At 57.2% G+C, this 20,954-nt stretch overlaps 1 protein-coding gene across 3 annotated transcripts in view; it reads left to right on the top strand.

Annotated features, from left to right (window-relative positions):
* Positions 1 to 20,954, top strand: part of PRDM16 (PR/SET domain 16) — a 364,845-nt gene that overhangs the window by 298,323 nt on the left and 45,568 nt on the right. For 2 of the 3 annotated variants that reach the window (XM_073007915.1, XM_073007914.1), the window contains exon 4: positions 15,188 to 15,325. In XM_073007915.1, coding sequence (XP_072864016.1) covers positions 15,188 to 15,325 — 138 coding nt within the window. The remainder of the gene's footprint in view (positions 1 to 15,187; positions 15,326 to 20,954) is intronic. The other variant, XM_007980873.3, reaches the window with a different exon arrangement.

Genomic DNA, 20,954 nt, shown 5'->3' with positions numbered 1-20,954 from the left:
GTTCACGTCCAAGAGTGGGCTTAGCACACAGCTCAAAGCCCATCACCGAGCATCTGGGTGGTCTCTGGCTGGGCTGCTACCACCGGAGAAGCAGCTCATCCAGGAAGGAGCCTGTGTGTCATCCAGATATCCGGCATTGCATCTTCCAGTGCCTCCGTTCTTCCACATCTGACGCTGGGCAGCTGGGTATCAGGAGAAAGGATGGGCTGATTCGTTCCAGTTCATGGACCCTGAGGCCCTTCTCCACGCAACCAGCCGGACTGTGGCTGAGCTCCAGGCTCTGCTGAGAAAAACAGAAATCCTGGGAAGCAGAATCATCATAATGAACCATTTGGAGGAAAAGCATGCCTCTGTCAATTACGGCAAAAGGAGGCCCAGGCCAGCATCTTTTTATGCACGCATACCTGGGCCTAGTCCGGGAAGAAACCAGAGTTGGCTATTTGTAGGGCATCCAAAGACAACATTATCTGCACCAAGAATCCTTTGCCAATGACCATTTTTGTATGTCAAAGAGCAGCAAGAGCTGTTCTTTATGGGGATTGGCAAGGTATTTGCTTAGACTTGGCCTGTTGAGAGTTGAGCTATTTGCAAGAGTTGATCTCAAAACATCAGGCCTGATACGAAAGGCAGTGAGTCACTGAGCTCCTCTAACCCAGCGTGTTACAGGGAGAAGGAAGAAGGATGGGCCTGGAGAGACTGAGTCAGCTGCAGGGAAGGCACTAAATATAACCGGACTGGATCCGTCCTGGCCCTTCTCCATGCAACCAGACTTTTGCTAAGCACCTACTATGTGCCAGGGCCCAAAGGGTGCTGAGATGAACAAGCCCACCATGGCCTCCGCTTAGGGGAGACTGGCCACTGTGACACTGCACCTAGGGGACAATTGCAACCATAACACTTTCCAGAGGACAATGACCTGGAAAATGTTGCGACTCTCATTTCCAGAGAGGCAAGTAACCAGGAAAAGGCTTTCCACATCCCTCAGCAGAGCCCGTGAATAAGAAGGGAAAGGATGGGAAATGGAGGGATGAGGACAGACCCCTGGGAAAGGGAAGCATAGGGAGTGCTGGGGGACAGTCTCAGTCATCTGGAGGCGCCTTCATTCATTCATTTGTTCCCCAAGCATGTGTTGAGCACTCACGGTCTGCCTGGGTCTGGAATCAGCCAGATAAAACCTTCCAACCCCACCAACCACTAGAGGAGAGGAAGTGACCTGCAACGTGATAGCTATGGCCCAGTGCAGTGTCCATGCTAAGAAGGGTAGGGACTGTGAGAGTGTTTGAGAGGGGCCTCAGCCTGACGTGAGGACCAGGGCAGGCTTCCCAGGAGAGGTGTCTGTGCTGCCACCATGACGACTCCTGGAAGGATGTTCCCTTGTGTCTCACCATAGGAAACTGGGGAAGCCAGAAGTGTCTGGGCAAGTTGAGGGGAGGATCTGCTCCCCACCCACCCATCTACTCATTTATTCATCCATCCACCCACACATCCACCATCTATTCATTCATCTATCCGCCCACCCATCCATCCATTAACTTATTCATCCATCCACCCACCCATCCACCATCCATTCATCCATCCATCCATGCGTCCACTCAATCATCCATCCATTCATCCATTCACCATCCATCGATTCATCCATTTGTCCATCCACCGACCCATCCACCATCTATCCATCCATCCATCCATCCACACACCCACCCATTCACCATCCATTCATCCATTCATTCAACATCCATCCATCCATCCAACATCCATCCATCCATCCATCCATGCATCCACTCAATCATCCATCCATTCATCCATTCACCATCCATCCACTCATTCATCCACCCGTTCATCCATTCATCATCCATCCATACATCCATTTGTCCATCCACCCACCAATCCACCATCTATCCATCCATCCACCCACCCATCCATCCATCCACCCACTCACCCACCCATCCATCCACCCACTCACCCACCCATCCATCCATCCACCCATCCATCCATCCATCCACCCATCCATCCATCCATCCATCCATCCACCCACTCACCCATCCATCCTTCCATGCATCCATCCATCCACCCATCCATCCATCCATTCATGGAAACATTCAGTGAGCCCCGACAGAACACTGATCCTGGTGAGGTCCTCCAAGAGCTTCGGTTGCTATTGGCTACCATCATCAATTAGAGGAGAGTGAGCAGGGCAGGGCAAGCCAGGGTGTGTGATGCTGGTCCTGACAGTGTGAAAGGAGTCAGGTGGACAGCCAGTGCCCACTGCCCAGCCCATCTGCCCTTTCTGGTTTTGCAAACTTGGGCCAATTACTTAACTCTTCTGTGCCTCCATTCCCTCATTGACAAATGTGGATATGAGGGTGGCTACCCCTGGAGGAGACATGAGCATCCAGTGACTCAGTGGTGAGTCTCAGCACCTGCGGGCCTCAGCTCTGCATAGCGCTGGCCTCTCCAGAGAATAAGCTAGTGAGAAGACTCTGAGCTGCTCCTGCTCAAATGTGTCTGGTCCTCCTAAGGTCCATCTGGACGTCACTCCCCGGGTGCAGCCTGCACATTTGAGAGGGTCTGAGGGTGGCCAGGCCATAAGCCTCTACACAGCTCTTACTGAGATCATGCACAACCCCCCAGGAACCAACCAACGGGGGAGAGCTGGGGGAGAGACCCCAGGAGTCCTTGGTAGGCTCCTCGGCCTGGCATTCAGTCGCCACATTTGGGGGCTTTTCTCCAACAAAGGAAAGTTCTGGGCTTGCTCTAAAGGCCCTGCTTCCCATGGCTCCAGGGTGCAAGCCAGCTATTTTAGGGAACCCCCACCCCCAGCTGCATCAGCTCAGGCCATCATGAAGAATTCCTCCCGCATCTGCTGTGGGGTGCCACAGTCACAAGCTCTGCAGTGTGTCACCATCTAAGCGGCCAGAGAAAGGTTATGACTGTGACACTTCCCAGGGCCTCGTGTCACTTCACAGAGAAACCGCTTCCTGTGGGCGACCTGGGCTCCAGCCTCACCCCGGGCAAGGACGTTGCCACGAGCCTTTGGTTTGGGGCTGCTGGGCTTTTTTTTTTTCTAATCTTTGCTATGCTCAAAAACCAAACCAAAACAAAAGTATCTCACTTGAGAATGTCACAGCCAAGTCTGTGGTAACGTGCAAGCTTCAGGCTCAGAGGCTCCTCCTGCTCTTGACCCAACTTAAATCAAATTCAGGTTTGAACACCTGTTAGAGCTGTTAATGTCTGAACTGTGGCAGCCTGTTCCGGGTGGAGAAGCTGCTGCTCTGGCACAGCTGCCCCGGATCCCACCCTCCTCCAGAGCCTGAGCCGGCTCCACGGACAGGGTTCTGGGCCCAGCATAAGGAGCGGGGACTGGTGCGGGGCAGGGTGGGGAGTGGGCCTGAGGCAGAGCCTGCGGGCTCAGGGAATGACTTACCGGCCAGCGGGGCTTGGGGGACTTTGCACCAATGGCCTTAACCCGTCCAGATTGCCCGGATGTTATCACAGCAGCAGCTTGGGCATCAAACTTTCACCGCCACAGGACCAGGACGTGGACGCTTCCACCTCGAAAGAAGCAGGACACCCAGTGGGGCGGGGCTGAGCTCAGCACACACAAAAGGCTCCTCAGAGCTGGGGTTTCTTGGGAGCATGGGGCTTAGGGGAGCCTGCTTCTGCATGCGAGCTCCACAGGACAGCCTGGGTCCCCCCGCTGCAGTGCCGGCAGCAGAGGGCAGCAGTGCCGGTGGCAGATGGCAGCAATGCCAGAGTATTCACACCCAGAGTCTCCTTAGAGCCCCTAGATTCCTTGAGGTCGGACATCGCCATGCCCTGGAGAAACAGTGAGGGTCCCGCCCCAGTGTGCCTTTGTGGGGACCCACATCTGGGCAAGCAGACACCGTGGCAACTCCAGACATCTCCTCGGGGTGCCAGGGGGTTCAGGGGGACGTCCCAGGCCGTCGTTGTGGATGTTTCTCAGCAGGTTCAGGCTCGGTCCCCCACATCCTCGCTTTGACCCAGTTGTCTACACAGCCGTGGAAATCCGTCTCTGTGCTTGTGAAAAATGCCCCTGCAAGACCACAGAACCGGGCCTGGTCAACCTGGCGTGACACATGTGACCACCCCTAGGGTCCCTCCCTGCAGGCAGGACAGATGCGGGACCTGGGGCTTCTCTCCTGGGGGTGCTGGGCGAGCAGGGCTGGGGCATCAGTTCCAGCAGCCTGGCCCCGTGAGGCAAACCCACTCCAGCCTATACCTCCGTGAGAAAAACAGCAGGGATTGCAGCCAGGAAGGAGCCCAGCCAGTGCGTGCTGCCCTCCCTGCCGTCCCCACGGGGACACATGGCCAGGCCTGGGACGTCCTGCCTGAAAGCATCCACAGGAAGAGGACGGAGCAGGGAACAGACCCTGCCCAGGCTGCTGGCATTGACCAGAGCCAACCAAAGCCAACTGGAGCCAACCATGCTGCTTCCACTTGGAGCTCCGGGTGCAGCTTGGCCTGCTTAGGTGTCCTCCTGGGGGCTTGCTGAGTGGGAAAGTGACTGCCACTTTACATGGAGGTCCCCATGCCCTCCCAAAGCGAGTATTGTATAAGGCCAGTGCCAGGCAAACCCCTCAGGAGGGCCAGGACCGGATCCCGGGATCCCAGCTGCTGACCGCCAAGGGCCAGGGCTGGCTTTTCATGCTGCTGCTGCCTCCACCCCTGCCCCGAAACCAGCACATCCTCATCAACACAAGACCCTTCTCTGCCCTGCTCTGGGGTCCCCAGATCAAAGCCAGCAGAGCCAGACAAAGGCACCCAGGGCGCCCCCTTGGCAAAGAGCATTGCACTTGACCATAGTGTGGGATCCCTTTAAAAATGACACCTGTGAGCTGGGATCCCCATTACAGAAATACGGTTTATACACAGCTTCTCAGAGGTGAAACCTCTTATACCTAAGCTGCTCCCAACACGTGTGGCAGAGACGGAGGCTCCCTGGACATGTGTGCCCCCAGAGGAAGGTCCAGGTCACCTAGCAGCTGGCCTGGGTCGCTGAGGAAGACCCCTGAGGCTCAGCCCAGGGCCCTCTGTGTGACTGTGGGCTTTCTCCTGGGGGCCCCGTGCACGTCTGAGACCTTCCACAATGGGGAGGGGGAGCTCTGCAAGCGGCCGCAGAAACGTTTTCTAAGGCAGAGTGCACGGCGTAGCCTGTTCACTGGGTGCCCCTATCCTACTCACTGCAAGGGTTGCTTCGTCCCTTCAGGGATCCTGAGGACCCCACTAAAGGCTTCCCAAAGGGCCAGAGGTGCCTGTACTTCTTGCTTATCCAAAAGACCCAGGGAAGGCCTCATTCTGAAGAGCAGGTGAGCAGGAGCAGCCAGGCGGGGGAGCTGCAAGCCCCCAAGCCACCAGTAGCCCGAAGTGGCCACCACAGGCACACAGCAGAGAACCTTCAGTGTCCAGGCAGGGCTGAGCACAGGGGTCCTCCAGGACGTCTTCAGCAGGTGCTGAAGGCCAGCTCCCAGTTCCTCAGAGCCCACCATGCCTGCGTGTAGCCGCGGCCTCCAAGCAGCTGGAAAGCAGAAAAGAGGCTTTCTAGTTCCAAAGGGGGACACCGAGGCAGGACCCCAGGCAACCCCCACATTGTCATGATGAGGACGGTGGGAGATCGGGGTGGGGAGGGTCTGTGTGACTCAGAGGTCAGTCTCTGAAGCATCCTGGAGGGAGGGGGCCACCAAGTCCCGCTGGTACCCCCCCCAGGACATGGTGCTCCCCACTGTGTCCACCCCACCGGCTGCCGGGCCTGAGGTTTCCGCAGACCCTGCTCCTTCCACGCACTGCCAATCACCTCTAGGTGTTCCATGTTTCATGAGCCTGTGTCTCAACCCTTCATTTCACTAAAGCTGCAACAGCGTGGGTCTGAGTCACCAGCGTGCTCCTTTATTTCTGATGGTCAGGGCCGCAGCCCATGGCTAACAAGTCAAACCTCAGAGGTGCCACGATGGACGAGTCACATACCAAGGAGGAAGCCCAGCCCCCAACACCCCCAGGCTGCTGGGAGAGCAGTGGCAGGGCCGAGTTTGGGGACACACCAGGGGCAGGCTGTGTGCAGTTTGCAGAAAGGGGCAGGGACCACTCCTGCGGCAGGTGGCATGGCACAGCCTCGAGGCCCGGGCTTGTGTGGCCCCTGTCCACCACTGGTGTGAGATCAGGGTGTGTAAGTCCCACCCCAGGGGACCTTGAGGGGCCTGGGAGCTGTGCACGTCAGATGGAAACTCTTCTTTGCCTCCCTGTCTCAACCAGAGTTTTCTTCAATGTTCATAGATGCTGCTGGGAGGTCGCTGCCTGCCCAAGTGGAGACCCCGCCCAAAGAATAAAGAAAATAGGAATAGGAAGGAAGGGGAGGAGGGAACGAAGGCGAGAAAGAGAACTAAGAGGAAATTCCATAGCAGAGATGGCAGAGCTCTGGAACCTGGGCTGTGTGCTGGCTGCCGAGGGCCATGCGCTCCCTCAGAGTTCCCCAGCATCTGGGGTCTGGGTGCTTTGGGGGAGATGGTCAGTGCACCCCGGAGCGCCACAGCATCCCAGTGTCTGGGTGTTTAGGGGGAGATAATCTGTGAGCCTCCATGTTTGCAGGGCATCTGGGTGTCTGGAGCTTTTAGAGGGAGAGGGTCTCTTAAACCCTGAGCTTCCACATGCCATTTGGGTGGCTCCGCGAATTCTGGTCTGTGGCTTTCACTAGGTTTTCCAAGGTGTCTGTGGCCCCAAGAGGCTACAAAGTGTGGAATTTGGTGACTGTTTTTCCAGCACATTGCATTCCTCAGATCTGCCCAGCACTGACACAAGAGCAGAGCCCCCAGGCATGGACTCCACGTGTCCTGGGCCTTCCTCTGCCACAGCCATCTGAATTCTGGGCCATGCTCTTGGGGCTCTCTGAGACCCTGGGACCCTGGCCCTCATCTCTCCCCCAGCACGCCCCACGGCCTGAGAACCATCCAGTGAGACCACAGTCAGGCAGGAGCTAAGAGCCACCGTCCCTCCAGCTTCTTCCGGGGACAAACCCCAGACAACCCGCCCTTGCTCCCTGTCTCTCTGTGGGCTTAGGCGAGAGGCTGGCTTCCGTCTTGGAGGAATGGCTGCCAAGAGTTGCCTGTTTGTCCAAGCAGCAGCCTCTCTCTCTCTCTCCCCCCACCACCTCACCCTTCCCCCACCCAACCCTCCCATCCTCCATCCTTTCCTCTCCTCCCACCTCCCTCTCAGCCTAAGCAGGTGGGCCCCAGGCCTCCCGTGTCCCTGGCCGTGGTGTGGCCCCATCCCACCGGCCACATTTCTCATTAGCACTGGGTCCCATCACCACCCAGCCCCCCATTGGGCATCAGGACAGGGATTTATGAGCTCATCCAGGCTCTGTGTTCACACCGGACTGAGGTGTTTCCAGAACACCTTTCCCCCACTTCCTTGCATCACAAGAATGAGCTTTCTGTTTCAGCTACTCGTGGACATCATCAATTGTGACCATTGTGTGCGTGCACGTGTGCGCCAGTGCCTATGACAGGGCTCCACAGCCAGGGCTTCTTACTCTGAATCAGCGCATGGGTCCTTAAAGAAGGGGGTCAGGGTAAGGAGATCCTCCCCCCGGTTCCCACCAGCTCCTGGCTGTCAGAGGTGGAAGCTCCATACCATGGGCTTCTGGGGAGCCTCGTGGCAGCAGCAGGAGGCGGGACCGAGGGGGCAGCGTCCCAGGGCTCCCCTCCTCCCTGCACGCTCAGAATCCACTAGGCAAGCTGATGATGGACACCACGGCGTTCCCACCTGCACGCACACCCTGGACGGGGCCAGTGGCTGGCCATGCCCACTGAACATGGAGGACCAGCCCAGCAGAGAGCCCACAAATTAGAAGTGCAGGAAACCTCAAATTATATGCAAAAAAAAGTAAAGGTTAAGAGAAATTTTCCTTCACTTCACTTCATAACTCGGCGTTTCTGATGGGGTTGATTTATGAGCTGGGAGAGCTGCTGGGCGCTGGGGAGCAGGAGAGAATGGGCATGAGGGCAGTTTCCTTTGGAAGTCCTAGGACTCCTGAGGCTCAGCCCCAAACAGCCCAAAGCCAGGCTTTTAAGTAGCGATCAGGCAGGCAGCTGGATTCCAGATCTGAAGAGAGACACAGCCCAATGGCCACGGTGGCCTCCAGGCCACTGCCTGCTAAAGCCAGCCATGTGGAGACATGTGGACTGGACCACTCCTTCCCTCTGGGGCTCCCTCGAGCAGTGAGCCCGGGCAGGTCACGTGCGTGCGTCCGTTCGTTTGTCTACCCACTTCTCATCTGTACTGGCCTCCTATGTCACAGAGAACATCCCAGGACTCAGGCCCGCCCGAGAGGTTCCCAGAGGGCCTTGGAGGCGTCAGGGCTAGAAGACTTTACACCAGAACAGGCCCAGCTCCCAGACGCGGCCAGATGTAGCATACACCCGGGTTGGAAAGGCTGGGCTCGCGCCCTAGGGCAGGCAGAGACATCGCCTTTGGCACAGATCCTGGCGCCGGCCCCACCTGGTACAGTAAGGAGCCTGTGTTCAGGTGTACATGGCTGTGACCTTTGACACCATCTCCCTCTGAGCATTCCTGTTGCCAATGTTTCTTCCACGGATCCCTGATCTCCAGGAGCACCCAGAGCCCAGGAAAGCCCCGGTCAGATGCAACTTGGGCCGCCTGAGGGCCACCAAGCTAGGGAGGGGTGGCCTCTCTCTGTCCTTGTGGGTGCCGACAAGTCTCACGCCAAGGGAAGCAGGGACTGGGACCTGGGACTGCCCAGGCCTGCTCTGTGGATTCCAGAGCACATGAAATCCTGCGACCCCCAGAACAGGGCATGGGGACCCTCCCTCTGGTCCTTGAGTCGACCCTGGAGAGCACACGGGGCGGGCATGGCACAGTTCTGGAGTCCAGCAGCCTGGGCTGGGAGCTGGCCCTGTCTCCAGGGGCCTCCATTTTCTCTTCTACAAAATGTACTGTGGGGCAGCAACACAATATCCACCTCACAGGCCCGCGGCACTGAGCAAGGGGTCTCGACAGCACCCAGTGTGGCCCCGAGTGCACAGAGACCCTGGGGAGGAAGGCGAGAGAGGACAGGAAAGGCGGCAGGAGGAGGTAGCGGTCGGGGCAACACCTGCCCTTTCTGGAATCAGAGACGGCACAGGCCCAAGAAGCCAGGCCTGAGCCTCCACCTGCCCAGCCAGAACCATGACCCAGGGCCACTTCAGGAGCATTTCTCTGGTCTGAGACAGAAAAGCAGTGGCTTCTGAAGGTCTGTCCAAGCTCGTGCTCTACCTCCTCCCTCCTTCAGGAGTTCCCAGATGGGTCCAGCAGGACCCCCACAGGGCTGGACCGTGTGGGACAGGCAGCCAGACGTGGTCAGGCATCTCAGGGGAGATCCTATACCTGACTCTGATAGCAGACACAAGCCTGGACTTCCCAGCACACCCTCTCCTGGCGCACCCCTCCCAATTCATCCCTCCCAACACACCCCTCCCAACACATCCCTCCCAACACACCCCTCCCAGTGCAATCCCTCACTGGGCACCCCCTCCCAACACAGCCCTCCCAATACACCCTCTCCCAACACAGCCCTCCCAACACACCCCTCCTGGTGCAATCACCATGCACCTCCTCCCAACACAGCCCTCCCAACATACCCCTCCCAGTGCAATCCCTCACCATGCACCCTCTCCCAACACACTCATCCCAACACACTCATCCCAACACAGCCCTCCCAGTGCACCCCCTGCCGGCACACCCCTCCCAACACACCCCTCCCGGCGCATGTCCTTCCAGCACCTCCTCCCAGCATACTTGTCACTGGTTCAGGGCCCTCACACCAGGGCTCGTCCTGGCTCTCCTGGAGGAAGGGTCAGCACCCACCTGGACCCCCTCAGAGACACCCCTCTGTAGAAGGAAGGAGTTAACCAAGCCCTCCTCAGTCACCCCAGGCAGGTGTAACTCTCACCCTGTGACCATCCAGTTGGTGAAGGGTTGGGGCCCAGGCGTCCCAGGGACGAGGAGAAATGCCCGGGAAATGAGAGTGACAAGGGAGGAGAGGCTGGCAGGGAGGGGACCCCACCAGCAGGGCAGCAAAGCCCGGGCGCACACTCAGGACCAGGACCCCTGGGGGAGCTGTTGCCTCCGGTCTCCAGGCCTCTGCACCCGAGAGGGTCAGGGACAGACCGGACGCTCCAGAACACTGTCCCATGTGGGTGGGAAACCAGCCGTGTCCCTGTTCAGACACGTTTGAGAGAGCCAGAGATGTTTACCCTGGCACAGGAGGGTTAGGACTCAGGCCCCATGCAAATACCTGCAGGGCCATCATGTGGAAAAGAGAGGCTTATTCTGCAAGGTGAGGGGGGCATTGCAAGAAAGGAGAGCCTATGCCCCAAAAAACAATTCCCGGTGACTCGATGCATTCAACAGTACACCGGCGGCCTGGGAGCACAGTGGGTGGCTGCTCCACAGAGCACGGTGGTGTGTGTCCGGACAGTGGGTGGCTGCTCCACAGAGCACGGTGGTGTGTGTCCGGAGACTGGCTGACCCAGGGCACAGGTGGGTCCCTGGACCTGCAGCCATCAGTGGCCGGATCACAGGCATTGAGGAGGCCTCAGATGTGGGGTTGGATGGAAGGGGCCAGGGTTCTCCTCCAGACACAGAACCCACGTTTTTGAGAGGGAATTGGCCATCGCTTCAATGTCCTCCTGCTGGCGTCAGCCTTCTGCTCACCGAAGACTTCTCGCCCTGTTCCCCCAGGACAAGCACACATACATGGACACACACACACACACACACACACAGGTGCACCCACACACATGCACACGCCCCCACATACCTGTGCACACATGCAGGCACACGCCCACACACAAGCACACACCCAGATACATGCGCGCCTGTAAGGCAAGGGGCTTGGGAGCACTTAACATAGTGGTTGGTCAGCCAGCCTGGGACACAGATTGTTTTAACAGGGATTTCCTGGGGAGATGGACCCCAAGGCCTGGAAGTCAAAGTGAAGCCAATACTCTTTTTTTTTTTTTTTTTTTTTTGAAACAGAGTCTCTCATTCTGTTACCCAGGCTGGTGTGCAGTGGCACAATCTCGGCTCACTATAGCCACTGCCTCCTGGGTACAAGTGATTCTTGCGTCTCAGCCTCCCAAGTAGCTGCACACCACCATGCCCAGCTAACTTTTGTATTTTTAGTAGAGACAGGGTTTCCCCGTGTTGGCCAGGCTGGTCTTGAACTCCTGACCTCAGGTGATCCGCCCGCCTCAGCCTCTCAAAGTGCTGGGATTACAGGCATGAGCCACCGTGCCCAACGGAGGCCAACACTCTCGAGTCAACAACCAGGCTCCAGGAGAAGCCCATGCCATGGCTGTGGTCACTCACAGCGTCATTTACCTTCTCCCCGGCCCCTGTACTGTATATGAGGAGAGAAAGCCCAAAAGAGACCCATACTGAGAGGAAGAGATACAGAGACAGACAGAGAAGCAGAGCAGGAAAGAGAGAGAGGGAGACTGGCACCCAGGCCACTACCTATACAGGGGCTGTGAGTCCCCTGCCCCACAGTGACCTCCAGCCTAGACCTGACCAGTGATGAGGTGGGACAGGGCCCCGTGGGTCTTGGCCAGCCCAGCCCCACTCCCTCCCTGTGGCAGAGGAAGATGGCAGGGCTGCCGACCACAGCTCTGGCTTGGCGAGCCTTTCCAGCGGTTTCCTGATGCGCACCAGCAGTCAGGGTGGGAAGTGAGAGGGCCCTGAGAGGTCTCTGTGCCTGGGAAGGGGCCTCACCACATGGGCTGGTGGCCCTGGGTCTGCACCTACAGGATGGGAAGCCTGCCTTCCCAGTGGCAACCAGCCGCTTGTGGCCTCCTCCCTTCCATGCCACGCCCCTGCCACTCCTCTCCTGGCAAGAAATGGGGTGCAGTGGGGCGGGCTGCTGAGTCTGTGGTTCTTGGATTGGGCTGGCCCTGGACTTGGGCAGGGCAGGCAGTGACTTCCCTGGACAGCGTGAGGACCCTTCCTGCAGCCCCTTTAGGGAACAGGACCTCAAATGTCAAGGGATTTGCAGTCCTGCCTAGGGCAGAGCTGTCTCTGCAGAAGCTGGTAACACAGAGAGAATCTCCCTGGGAACCTGCCCTGAGTCCTGAGCAGCAGGGTGGCCACAGACTCCCCACCAAAGCGAGGCTTGAGCCAACCGGGACCCAGAACAGGGGGAAGGTGTTGGCTGAGTCCATATGTTGGGTGCATTAGGAGTGAGTCCTGCCTCTCGGGAAGTGGCCTGAGCCCCATCAGCTGGTCCCTGGGCTCAGCGGGGGATGCACTCAGGGGCATGTACTCCTGGCTGCACCAGTGGAGTGCTGTGGCCCAGGTACTCCAGCTTCGAGGACAAAAGTCTGGGTCCCAGGTGGGAGGGCACGGCCCGCCCTGGGTGAGTGCCAGCCCTCAGCCCACAGGCACTGTGTGCAATGTGCTGTGACGTCAGCAGGCGTCGATGGAGAAGTGGACCCTTGGGCTGGGGACGGGACTGGGATGCTGCCAGCCCCATGTGGCCGGCTGTGCTCCTGCTAATTCATCATTTGTATTTTGAGCATTCCCCCGCCACCAATGTTTTCCTCGGGCACCAGCCTCTAGCCTAGTTATGCTTCTCGGATCCACGTCCTCTCTGGACCACAGGCCCATCTACAGTTCTGAGTGGACAGGACTCACGGCCAACCCCGGGCAGAGAAGGGACCTGGCCATTCACTCACACTCACTTGGTGACTGGAGCAACCACAGCCCATGAGCTTGGGAGCGTTTCTGCCGCTGCCGTCTCTGAAATAAGACAGCCTTCGAGTGAATCTCCCACTGCCCTGGATGGAGCCAGAAGGCCTCCAGGGGCAGGCACGGCTGTGTGTGATAGGGGGACCCCAGGAGCACCCCCGTCTGCCCTGGCCGACCGCCCACGCTGCACCCCAATCTGTCTTACCCAGCACCTCTGGAAACCCTTAGTCGGGAACCCCAGCTTGGTAGAGGATGTCAGCAAGGAGACTGAGAGTAAGTGGAAGCGAAAGGAGATTCGAGGTCCTCTCCCTGTCTCTGCTGTGCTCTGGGGACCAACTTTCCCTGGAAGCCACACACAGAGGCCGGGGCACATGGACAACACGCTTCCCCATTGATTGGTGCTGACGTTGAACTTTTCAAAAGAATCCCAGCACCAGGCCTGAGATGGCCAGGAACCCTGGAGAGTGCATGCCGAGCATCTGAGGGTCAGGCACTGGGGTCACCGGGACCTGTGCACACAGGAGTGGATGCTCTTGGCCCCAACCTCCTGAGGGTCTGGACGCTGGCAGCTGAGGACAGAGGCTGGGCTGGGGCGCTTCTGTGCCCTGGCAGGCTCCGCAGCTGTCTCTCCCCATCCTTCACATCCCTGCCTCTTTCCACCTTGCCCAGGCTCCACCTGGCTGTCTCTGGTCCACGTCCTCCCTTTCAGAATTAGGTCCATTTCATTTTGCTCTGGCACGAATGATAAAGTCCCCAAAAAGCAAAAAGTCTCAGAACTGAGGCCCCTCAGCTCACAGCCTCTTTCCAAACTAGCCCCTAAGGTGTCCCGCAGAGCTTGGCCCGAGTGTACCTGCTCAGAGACTTGTCACTCAGAGGACGAGGCTGCCACAGCAGCTCCCATGGGCCCTATGGGGGGTGTGGTTTCAGGGCCGATGGGATGCAGATGCACAGGTGGACTCCACAGCACCCTTGTGCACCCCTGAGCTAAGCAGCTGCCTCCTGAAACCTCCGTTTCCTTGTGGACTCTCAGGCCAGGTGGGCCCTTGGTCATTGAGGATACCTGGGGAACGCCTGCACTGTTCACAAAGCACCTGACTCTCTGGTCAGAAGAGGGCAGCTCCCGACCTCAGGTGGGCGGCTCTTCCCCTCTGCCAGGTCCTAGAGTTCACCATGGAGCAGTCAGGAGAACTCCAGAGAATAAGAGGCCCATGGTGCCCAGAGTCAGCTTCCACTGTTTTCACTTGGACGGGTCACTGTCTCATCCTGACTTCCCTAGGTCCTTCTGACTTCCTTATCCATCACCTCTGCCCACCCAGACACACCTGCTCAGGGATGCACCTGCCCACCAGGACACACCCACCCAAGGACACAGCTGCCCACCTGGACATACCCGTCCAGCAGGACGCACCGGCCCAGGGACACAGCTGCCCATCCACATACACCTATCCAGCAGGATACACCTGCCCAAGGGCACTCCTGCCCACAGAGACATAGCCTTTCTACTTCTGGCACCTGAGTGTGGTATGTCCCCAGCCCCTGCCCCCTGTCCTCCCTCCTGCCCTGTCTGCGCTGGGCTGCCCAAGAAGCTTGCCCAAGATGCCGCTGGTTTGAATTCAGAACCCAGAGTAGCCACTGGCCAGAGTGGGGGAGACTGGGAGGCCTGCAGCTGCCACCCGTGGTCAGGCTGGTCGAGGTGACACCATCTCTCCACAGTGGACAGCAGGTCAGGTCTCCTCATCAGTGGTCCTCAGAGGAGTAGGGGTAACAGCAAATAAGAAAAGCCCTAGGGGTGGCCACTCTGCCCGTTCAGAGGCAACAGCAACAGCAAAATAAAGCCAAGCTGGTGTGCGTGGGACTTTGCGGGTGTGGTGAGAACAGCTAGGCGTCTTCACGCTGCTGGGTGTCAAACTGAAACTCTCCAGCTTTAAGGAAACCAGATGCTTTTCTTGTTGTCAGAGTGGTGTGCAGGCTGCCCTGAGCGTGCACACACACACGCACATGCACACCCAGCAACACCTTCGCCTTCAGACACACTTTTCTCTAGCCCAGCACCCCAGCTCCTCAGCAGAGGGCTCTGCTCCCAGATGCAGCAGTCTCTGCCTTCTCACACGTGGGACAGCTTTGCTGCGGGGGTGGGGGTTGCGACTCTGGAGGCTCATTTTATCGCCGGGCCAGGGCAGTGATCTATTCGGTGAGAAAAGAAAAGGCCATTCCCTGCCTTTCCGCTGGGCTCCTGGAGACTCCTGGAGACTCCCAGGCTTGGGCAGTCTGGGTGGGCTGGGAGCCCCGCTGATGCCCGGAGGGTGGGCTGAGGTCTGGACGCCGACTTGCCTTCCTGCTTGAGCCCAAACAGCCAGGTTTCCAGGTGGCCAGAGGCAGTGTGCAGACTCCAGCACACAGGGCACCTCTGACTCCTGCTTCACTTTCCTCCCAGCAGATCTCCGAAGACCTGGGCAGCGAGAAGTTCTGTGTGGATGCGAATCAGGCCGGGGCCAGCAGCTGGCTCAAGTACATCCGTGTGGCGTGCTCCTGCGATGATCAGAACCTCACCATGTGTCAGATCAGTGAGCAGGTAGGTCCGGGCTCATAACGGGGACTTCTGCCCCTTGGAATTGTCCCTGAGGACGCAGCACCAAGATTGGCGGAGGTGCCGAGGCAAAGGTTGTCTGAGCCTCCTGGGGACATCTGCCAAGCCCTGGCCTGCGGTGGGGGCACTGTTTGGTGCTCGGCCAGCGCTGGCTTCTGGGGAGCTGACTCACCCCGGGAGGGCTCCATCGGAGCCTTGCTCAGGGCCCCTGCCCGAGGCTGGCAGCTCCTGAACCCCAGGATGGTGGTTCGGGTGGAAAAGAGCAATGAAGCAGGCAGGACCCCAGATCACACGGTCCACACTTCCTGCAAATGCCGCTTCCCCGAAGGACACGGGAGAAGCATAGAGCAGGAACCGTCACTGCAAGAATCCATCTAAATGGCGCTGTTTAACCAAATTTTCTGAAGAGTCAGCACTGGCCAATGAGGCAGCCACTCAGGGGCCTCCTCGAGCCTCCAGGGCCTCTGACCAGCCTGCTGAGGGCCTTGGCCTTTTTGGCACAAAGTCCCTGTCCTGCGGGCAGTGAACCAGGCAAGAGACACCTTCACTTCCGTCCCTGCCACCTCAAGACTGAGGCCCCCACTAAGCTCCCTGGACCCTCGACCTCCACAGCTGGTCCACACCACCACCGGCACAGGCGTCCAGACCCACAGGCTGATCAGGGGAGAAGATGCGGAGTCTCTTTCCACTCCAGAAGGCACCGTGTCCCCAGAGTTGGTCGCTGCTTCATGAATTTCTCTATTCCAAGCTTGCTAGTGGCCCCTGGAGGCTCTTCTCACTCTCAAGCCAGGCCTCCCGGGCGGCATTTTCCACCCTGCGTGCTCAACACCGTGCGTTCCTCAGGGTGCCCGGGGTCCCTGGCCCCTTCCATCACAGCAGTCTGGTTTTCCTGTAATATCTTGGGGTCATACATGAGATTTCATTTGCAAAAAAAAAAAAAAAAAGGGATCCTATGGCTGTGAAAAATGTGTGTGAAGACCACATCACGGAACATTCCCGGGTAGCCTGTGCAAGCCATTGAAAGTGGCTCAAGGCTCTCGACTTGAGAGAAACAATTCCGCATTAAGAAATGCAGAGAGCAAACTCCAGGGAGGTCCCGCAGGCCCCGGCTGGCTGCCAGGAGCTCTCCCTCATTTGCCATCCCTTTGGCTGTGGAGCAGAGTCTCCATCGAGCAGTTGCTCTGCTGGACAAGCTCATTCTGGATGGGGACATGAATCTGCTGTACCACCAGGACTTCCATGGCCTTCAGTTAGAGCCAAAACTGTTTAAAATAACTTTTTATGATTGAAAAAAAAAACTACAGAGAGGAAGCAAAAGAATAATCATAAACATAAGAACAGAACTTAAAAAAATATTTTCCTTATTCCAGATGAAAGTGAAATTGGAGTGAAGGAAAATTGGGCTTGAGGTGCGTAGAAGGACGCGTCTTTCCATCCTTTTCTGGGGCTCAGATTTGCAGAGAGTGTGTGTCCTTGGTCGTCTGATTGGGAAGCCAAGGGGCAGGGGCACCACAGGGCTGGGCCAGGGCTGTGCTTTTGTGAGATGCAAACTACAGTAATGAAGGACCCAGATTTTTTTATTTAAGAAATAAATGTTTATTAGAACATTTGAACTAAACTTAAGCAGTAAAGTGGGTATCTTTATGTGTCTAGCTTTTTAAAAAACAAACAGATGTGTAATCTTCTCAAAGAGAAGCCTGTCTTTGAAAAAAATCTTCATTGTATTATTATTATTTCAGGGAAGCTTTCCTTTTAGCTACACACGAGGTCCAAAAGGAAGGGACTGCTTTGCAGCCAACTGTGTTTCCGTGGTCAGGACTGGGGGCAGAAATCCTTTTTGCCAGGATGGAAGAATGATCCTGAATCCTAATCCGTTCCTTCCCTTTACCCCGCCGTTATCCCACAGTGCCGACTCCCTCCAAACCTCCGTCCTAGAGTCAGAAACATACTTGGCTCTATTACCCAAACCACAGATAATGTCAAAACTACTGGGATACCTCCTGACCCGCTAGACGGCTCTCTCCAACACCGCCTCAAGGGATTCATTCTCTCTGCTTTCGGTCCCGTCCGTAGGCTGAATTAAAGCCACAAACCCAGAGGGAACTTGAAACGCACATTTAAGGAAATGCAACGCCAAACTGGCCCAAAGCAGAGAGAAATTCCTCTGCTCAGGGCACTTCTGACCCCCTCAACCGCACTGTGTGACCCTTCCCCTCCGAGAGGGAGAGGAGCCCTCTGCTCTGAGAACACCCTCATAGGTAGCACGGCGGGTGACATCGGGTGTTACAGGGCCACCAGCGCTCCTGCCCACGTCCCCGCAAAGGTGCGCCTCTGAGGCTGGAATACCCGGGAAACGCCCGGGAAAGCAGGAGCCGGCCGGAGGCTGGAGCAGACCCGCTGCCCAGGCACGCAGAGTGAGGTGGCTGAGTTGGCAGCTTCTCCTCCTGAAATCTCAACCGTGAATTTCAGTTATCAAAGGAAAATGAGCATTGTGTGGGACGTATTTTCCTTCGAATAATAATAACATTTAAACACTAAAAATATGAAAAACTGCTCTCAGAAACCCATAGACTCTCGTATGAAATGACTTTGAGCAATGCCTTTTTGAAAGGGATATCATAGATTTCAATCTAGTGTTTCAACGCTCGCTCGTGTGCGCTGTGATGGCCACAGGGCCACAGTGGGAAGCAGTTCCATTCCCTGGCCTTGACCACGGAAACGTGGGTTCCTGCAAAGCAATTTGACCCTATGCGGATCTCAAATAAAAACTGCCCTGAAATATTAATAAAACCAAGATTTTTAAAAAGTTTTTAACAGCTTCTCTTTGAGAAAGAAACATTACAGGATACGAACGCCATTTCTCAGATTTCCACCAGGCCAGAAGTTCCACCGGGATTTCCTGGCTGTTATGGACACCACACTCCCCCGACGCAAACACACACAAGTGAACAATCCTCCTCCCTTCCTCTCTCTCCCCCTCTCTCTTTCTCTGTCTCTCTTTTGCAAGATTGCACACACACCCTACCTCTAATACAGCACAGACACAGAAGGGAAGGAACCGTATCTGAACATCTGAGGTCCGTAAAACAATGTCGAGTTTGCCAAATGGCATTCAGCAGGGAAAATACTTTGGTCAGAAAAGCATCACCGTCATTTTGAGGTTCGAGACATGTGACCTCAGCCCCCATTCTCTGAGGAAAAAGGAGACTGGGGCAGAAGATGGTCCAAACATCCTAAAAAGAAAGTTCTGGAAGCCACAGCCTGCCAGAAGAGATGAGCTCTCCTGCTGGGCAGAGGAGAGAGGTCGCTCTGAACTGAAAACTCAGGTCGATATTCAGATGGGGACCCAGGCTGGGGCTTTCCTCCTGAGTCTCCTGCTAGTAGCAGCCAGGACTTAAGCAAACACTGGGGCCTGGCCTCCAGGGTGCTCCGATGTCCTTGGGGTGAGACCCACACTTCAGGGGCACTTTGGAGGCAGGGGAGTCACATATCTCCTCTGGCCCATCCCGGGCTCCTCCTGGCCTTCGCTGGATGCGGGTGCTGTGCATTCATATGGGGTCTGGGGGCGGGTGCCACCCCCACATCCCTCATGGTTCTGTGCAGTGTACTGGCGCTCTAGTTCATGCTTTCAGGCGCTCCAGGGCACCTGCTGAGCTGGGTGGTGCAGCACCCACAGGTGCAGTTCTGACTGTCTGGCCAGGACCCATTCTGGCTGCTCAGAAGCCTGCTCAGATCACTGACCACGTGTCCCTCTCCCTAGCATCCCCTAACGTGCCCCAAGACACCTGCCCTGTACAAAAGAGGACTGGCTATGTGCTCCTCCACAGCCACTGGGGAGAGGCAGGGGACAGGGGCTTGAGAACATGTGAGCCCCAGAGCTTAGAAAGGCTCAGCAACCGGCCAGCACCTCCCCAGAGGCTCCCTGCTGCCCTGCCGCCCCACGGTGCCTCATGGACGGAGGCAGGACCGGCTGAGCTGAGGGTGGCATGGAGGCCCGGATACCCTCCTTCCCAGGTGGGGCTGGCCCAGTATCCTGTCCCTCGCCATCTCAGGCCCCATGGGCACTGGACCATCCTCTCCATGAACAAGAGCTATCCCCATGGTGTGGGGCTGAGGGGGCTGCTTGTGGGCCCCACCTCCATGTTCTCATCTAGCAATAAGATCCCCCCTCCTGGCCCCAGGGGACGTCTTGAGAGGTGACGGGGCCCATCCCCGGCCCTTGCTTCTCTAAGGCCCATCCCAGCCCTCCTCATGGCTCATGAGAGAGCTGAGCAGAGGCAGAGGCCACATTGGGTCATGAATTTGCTCCTGGGCCCGGCCGTGTCGCCCAAAAGGGGACTTGTGGTTTTCTATTTGCACAAACAGGCCCCAGATCACAGCCAAGGGCACGCTGGCCCCTTCCGAGGCCAAGGGTGCCGCTGCTCCTGAAGCAGCACAGGCTCTCTGGGGAGCTGCGGGGAGCAAAACATCCACGCACACAGCTTGGGGGACTGAGCCTTTGCCCTGGGACTTTCAGGGCAATAGGATTGCAAGGGAGGTAGGGCCTTGAGGTGTCAGAAGTCGTCGTGGGAGACTTTGACTTGCTGCCTCATCTGAGCATGAGCGTAAGAGGGACCCTCGGGATCTCCGTGCACTTTTTGGGGATGCGCCCCCCACCATCCTCCGGCTCCTGCTTTCCTTTTTGGAAAATTCAAGACACTCAGATCACCCCTGGGTGGTTCTTTCTCCTGTAAATATGAACAAATGAACTGGTTTGAGATGTTTCAGGAGGCACAGACAGGGGCAGTTCCTGAATTTGTTTTAACTTTAAGAAAGAAAACAAGAGCTTGGCGATGAAGCGCCCACAGGGGGACGCGTGAAGCAGGGAAGGGACTCTCACGGCCGGCGCTGTTTGTTTTTTGGTTTTTCTTTTTCTCACGTTGCCTCAATAGGGCAAGAATGTTGGTGGTGGGATGTCAACTGACTAGCGGGGTGAGGATGGCGGGGGACGGGGCTGAGGTTGAACACGAATGTCAGGGAGCCAGACTCGGGTGCGGGCCCCCCAGTGTACCTCGGAACGGCTGTGGGGCTCGCAAACAACCTGCAGCACCCCTGAGTTGAGAAAAGCAGCCCCAATCTGCACAGTGCCCTGGGGCTGCCTGGGCAGCAGACAAACCCCGAAACCCCAGCGCCTTCCAGGGGCAGAGCAGGGGTCCCGGCGCCCACCGTGGAGCAGCGCAGCCCCCCCACAGAGCGTGTTCCTCGAAGGCATTGTGTTAGAAGAGTGGCCGCCGGTGGCCAGGCAGCAGCGCATGGACAAGAGCCCGCGCTGGGTGTGCATGAGAACCCGGGGTCTCTCGGGTCGGCAGAGGGCCTTTCTCTTTGCTTTGTCGTCCTGGGCTCTGACCCGGGTCCTGCGTTTCTGTCTGGGCGTGTACCCTGTCAGGGTTGGGATTTTAAACGGACGGCATCCAACACCCGTCATCTTGTTCTGCCCTGACCCCAGACATGTCCACATTCCCTTTGCTTTTATCTCTCACAATTTTTTTTTTTTTTTTTTTTGACAGAGTTTCACTCTTGTTGCCCAGGCTGGAGTGCAGTGGCACGATCTCGGCTCACTGCAACCTCCGCCTCC

This window comes from Chlorocebus sabaeus, chromosome 20 (genome assembly GCF_047675955.1).
Source record: "Chlorocebus sabaeus isolate Y175 chromosome 20, mChlSab1.0.hap1, whole genome shotgun sequence".
Lineage (NCBI taxonomy): Eukaryota > Metazoa > Chordata > Mammalia > Primates > Cercopithecidae > Chlorocebus > Chlorocebus sabaeus.
Note: the sequence above shows the minus strand (reverse complement) of the source record. Positions and strands in the feature narration are given on the sequence as shown.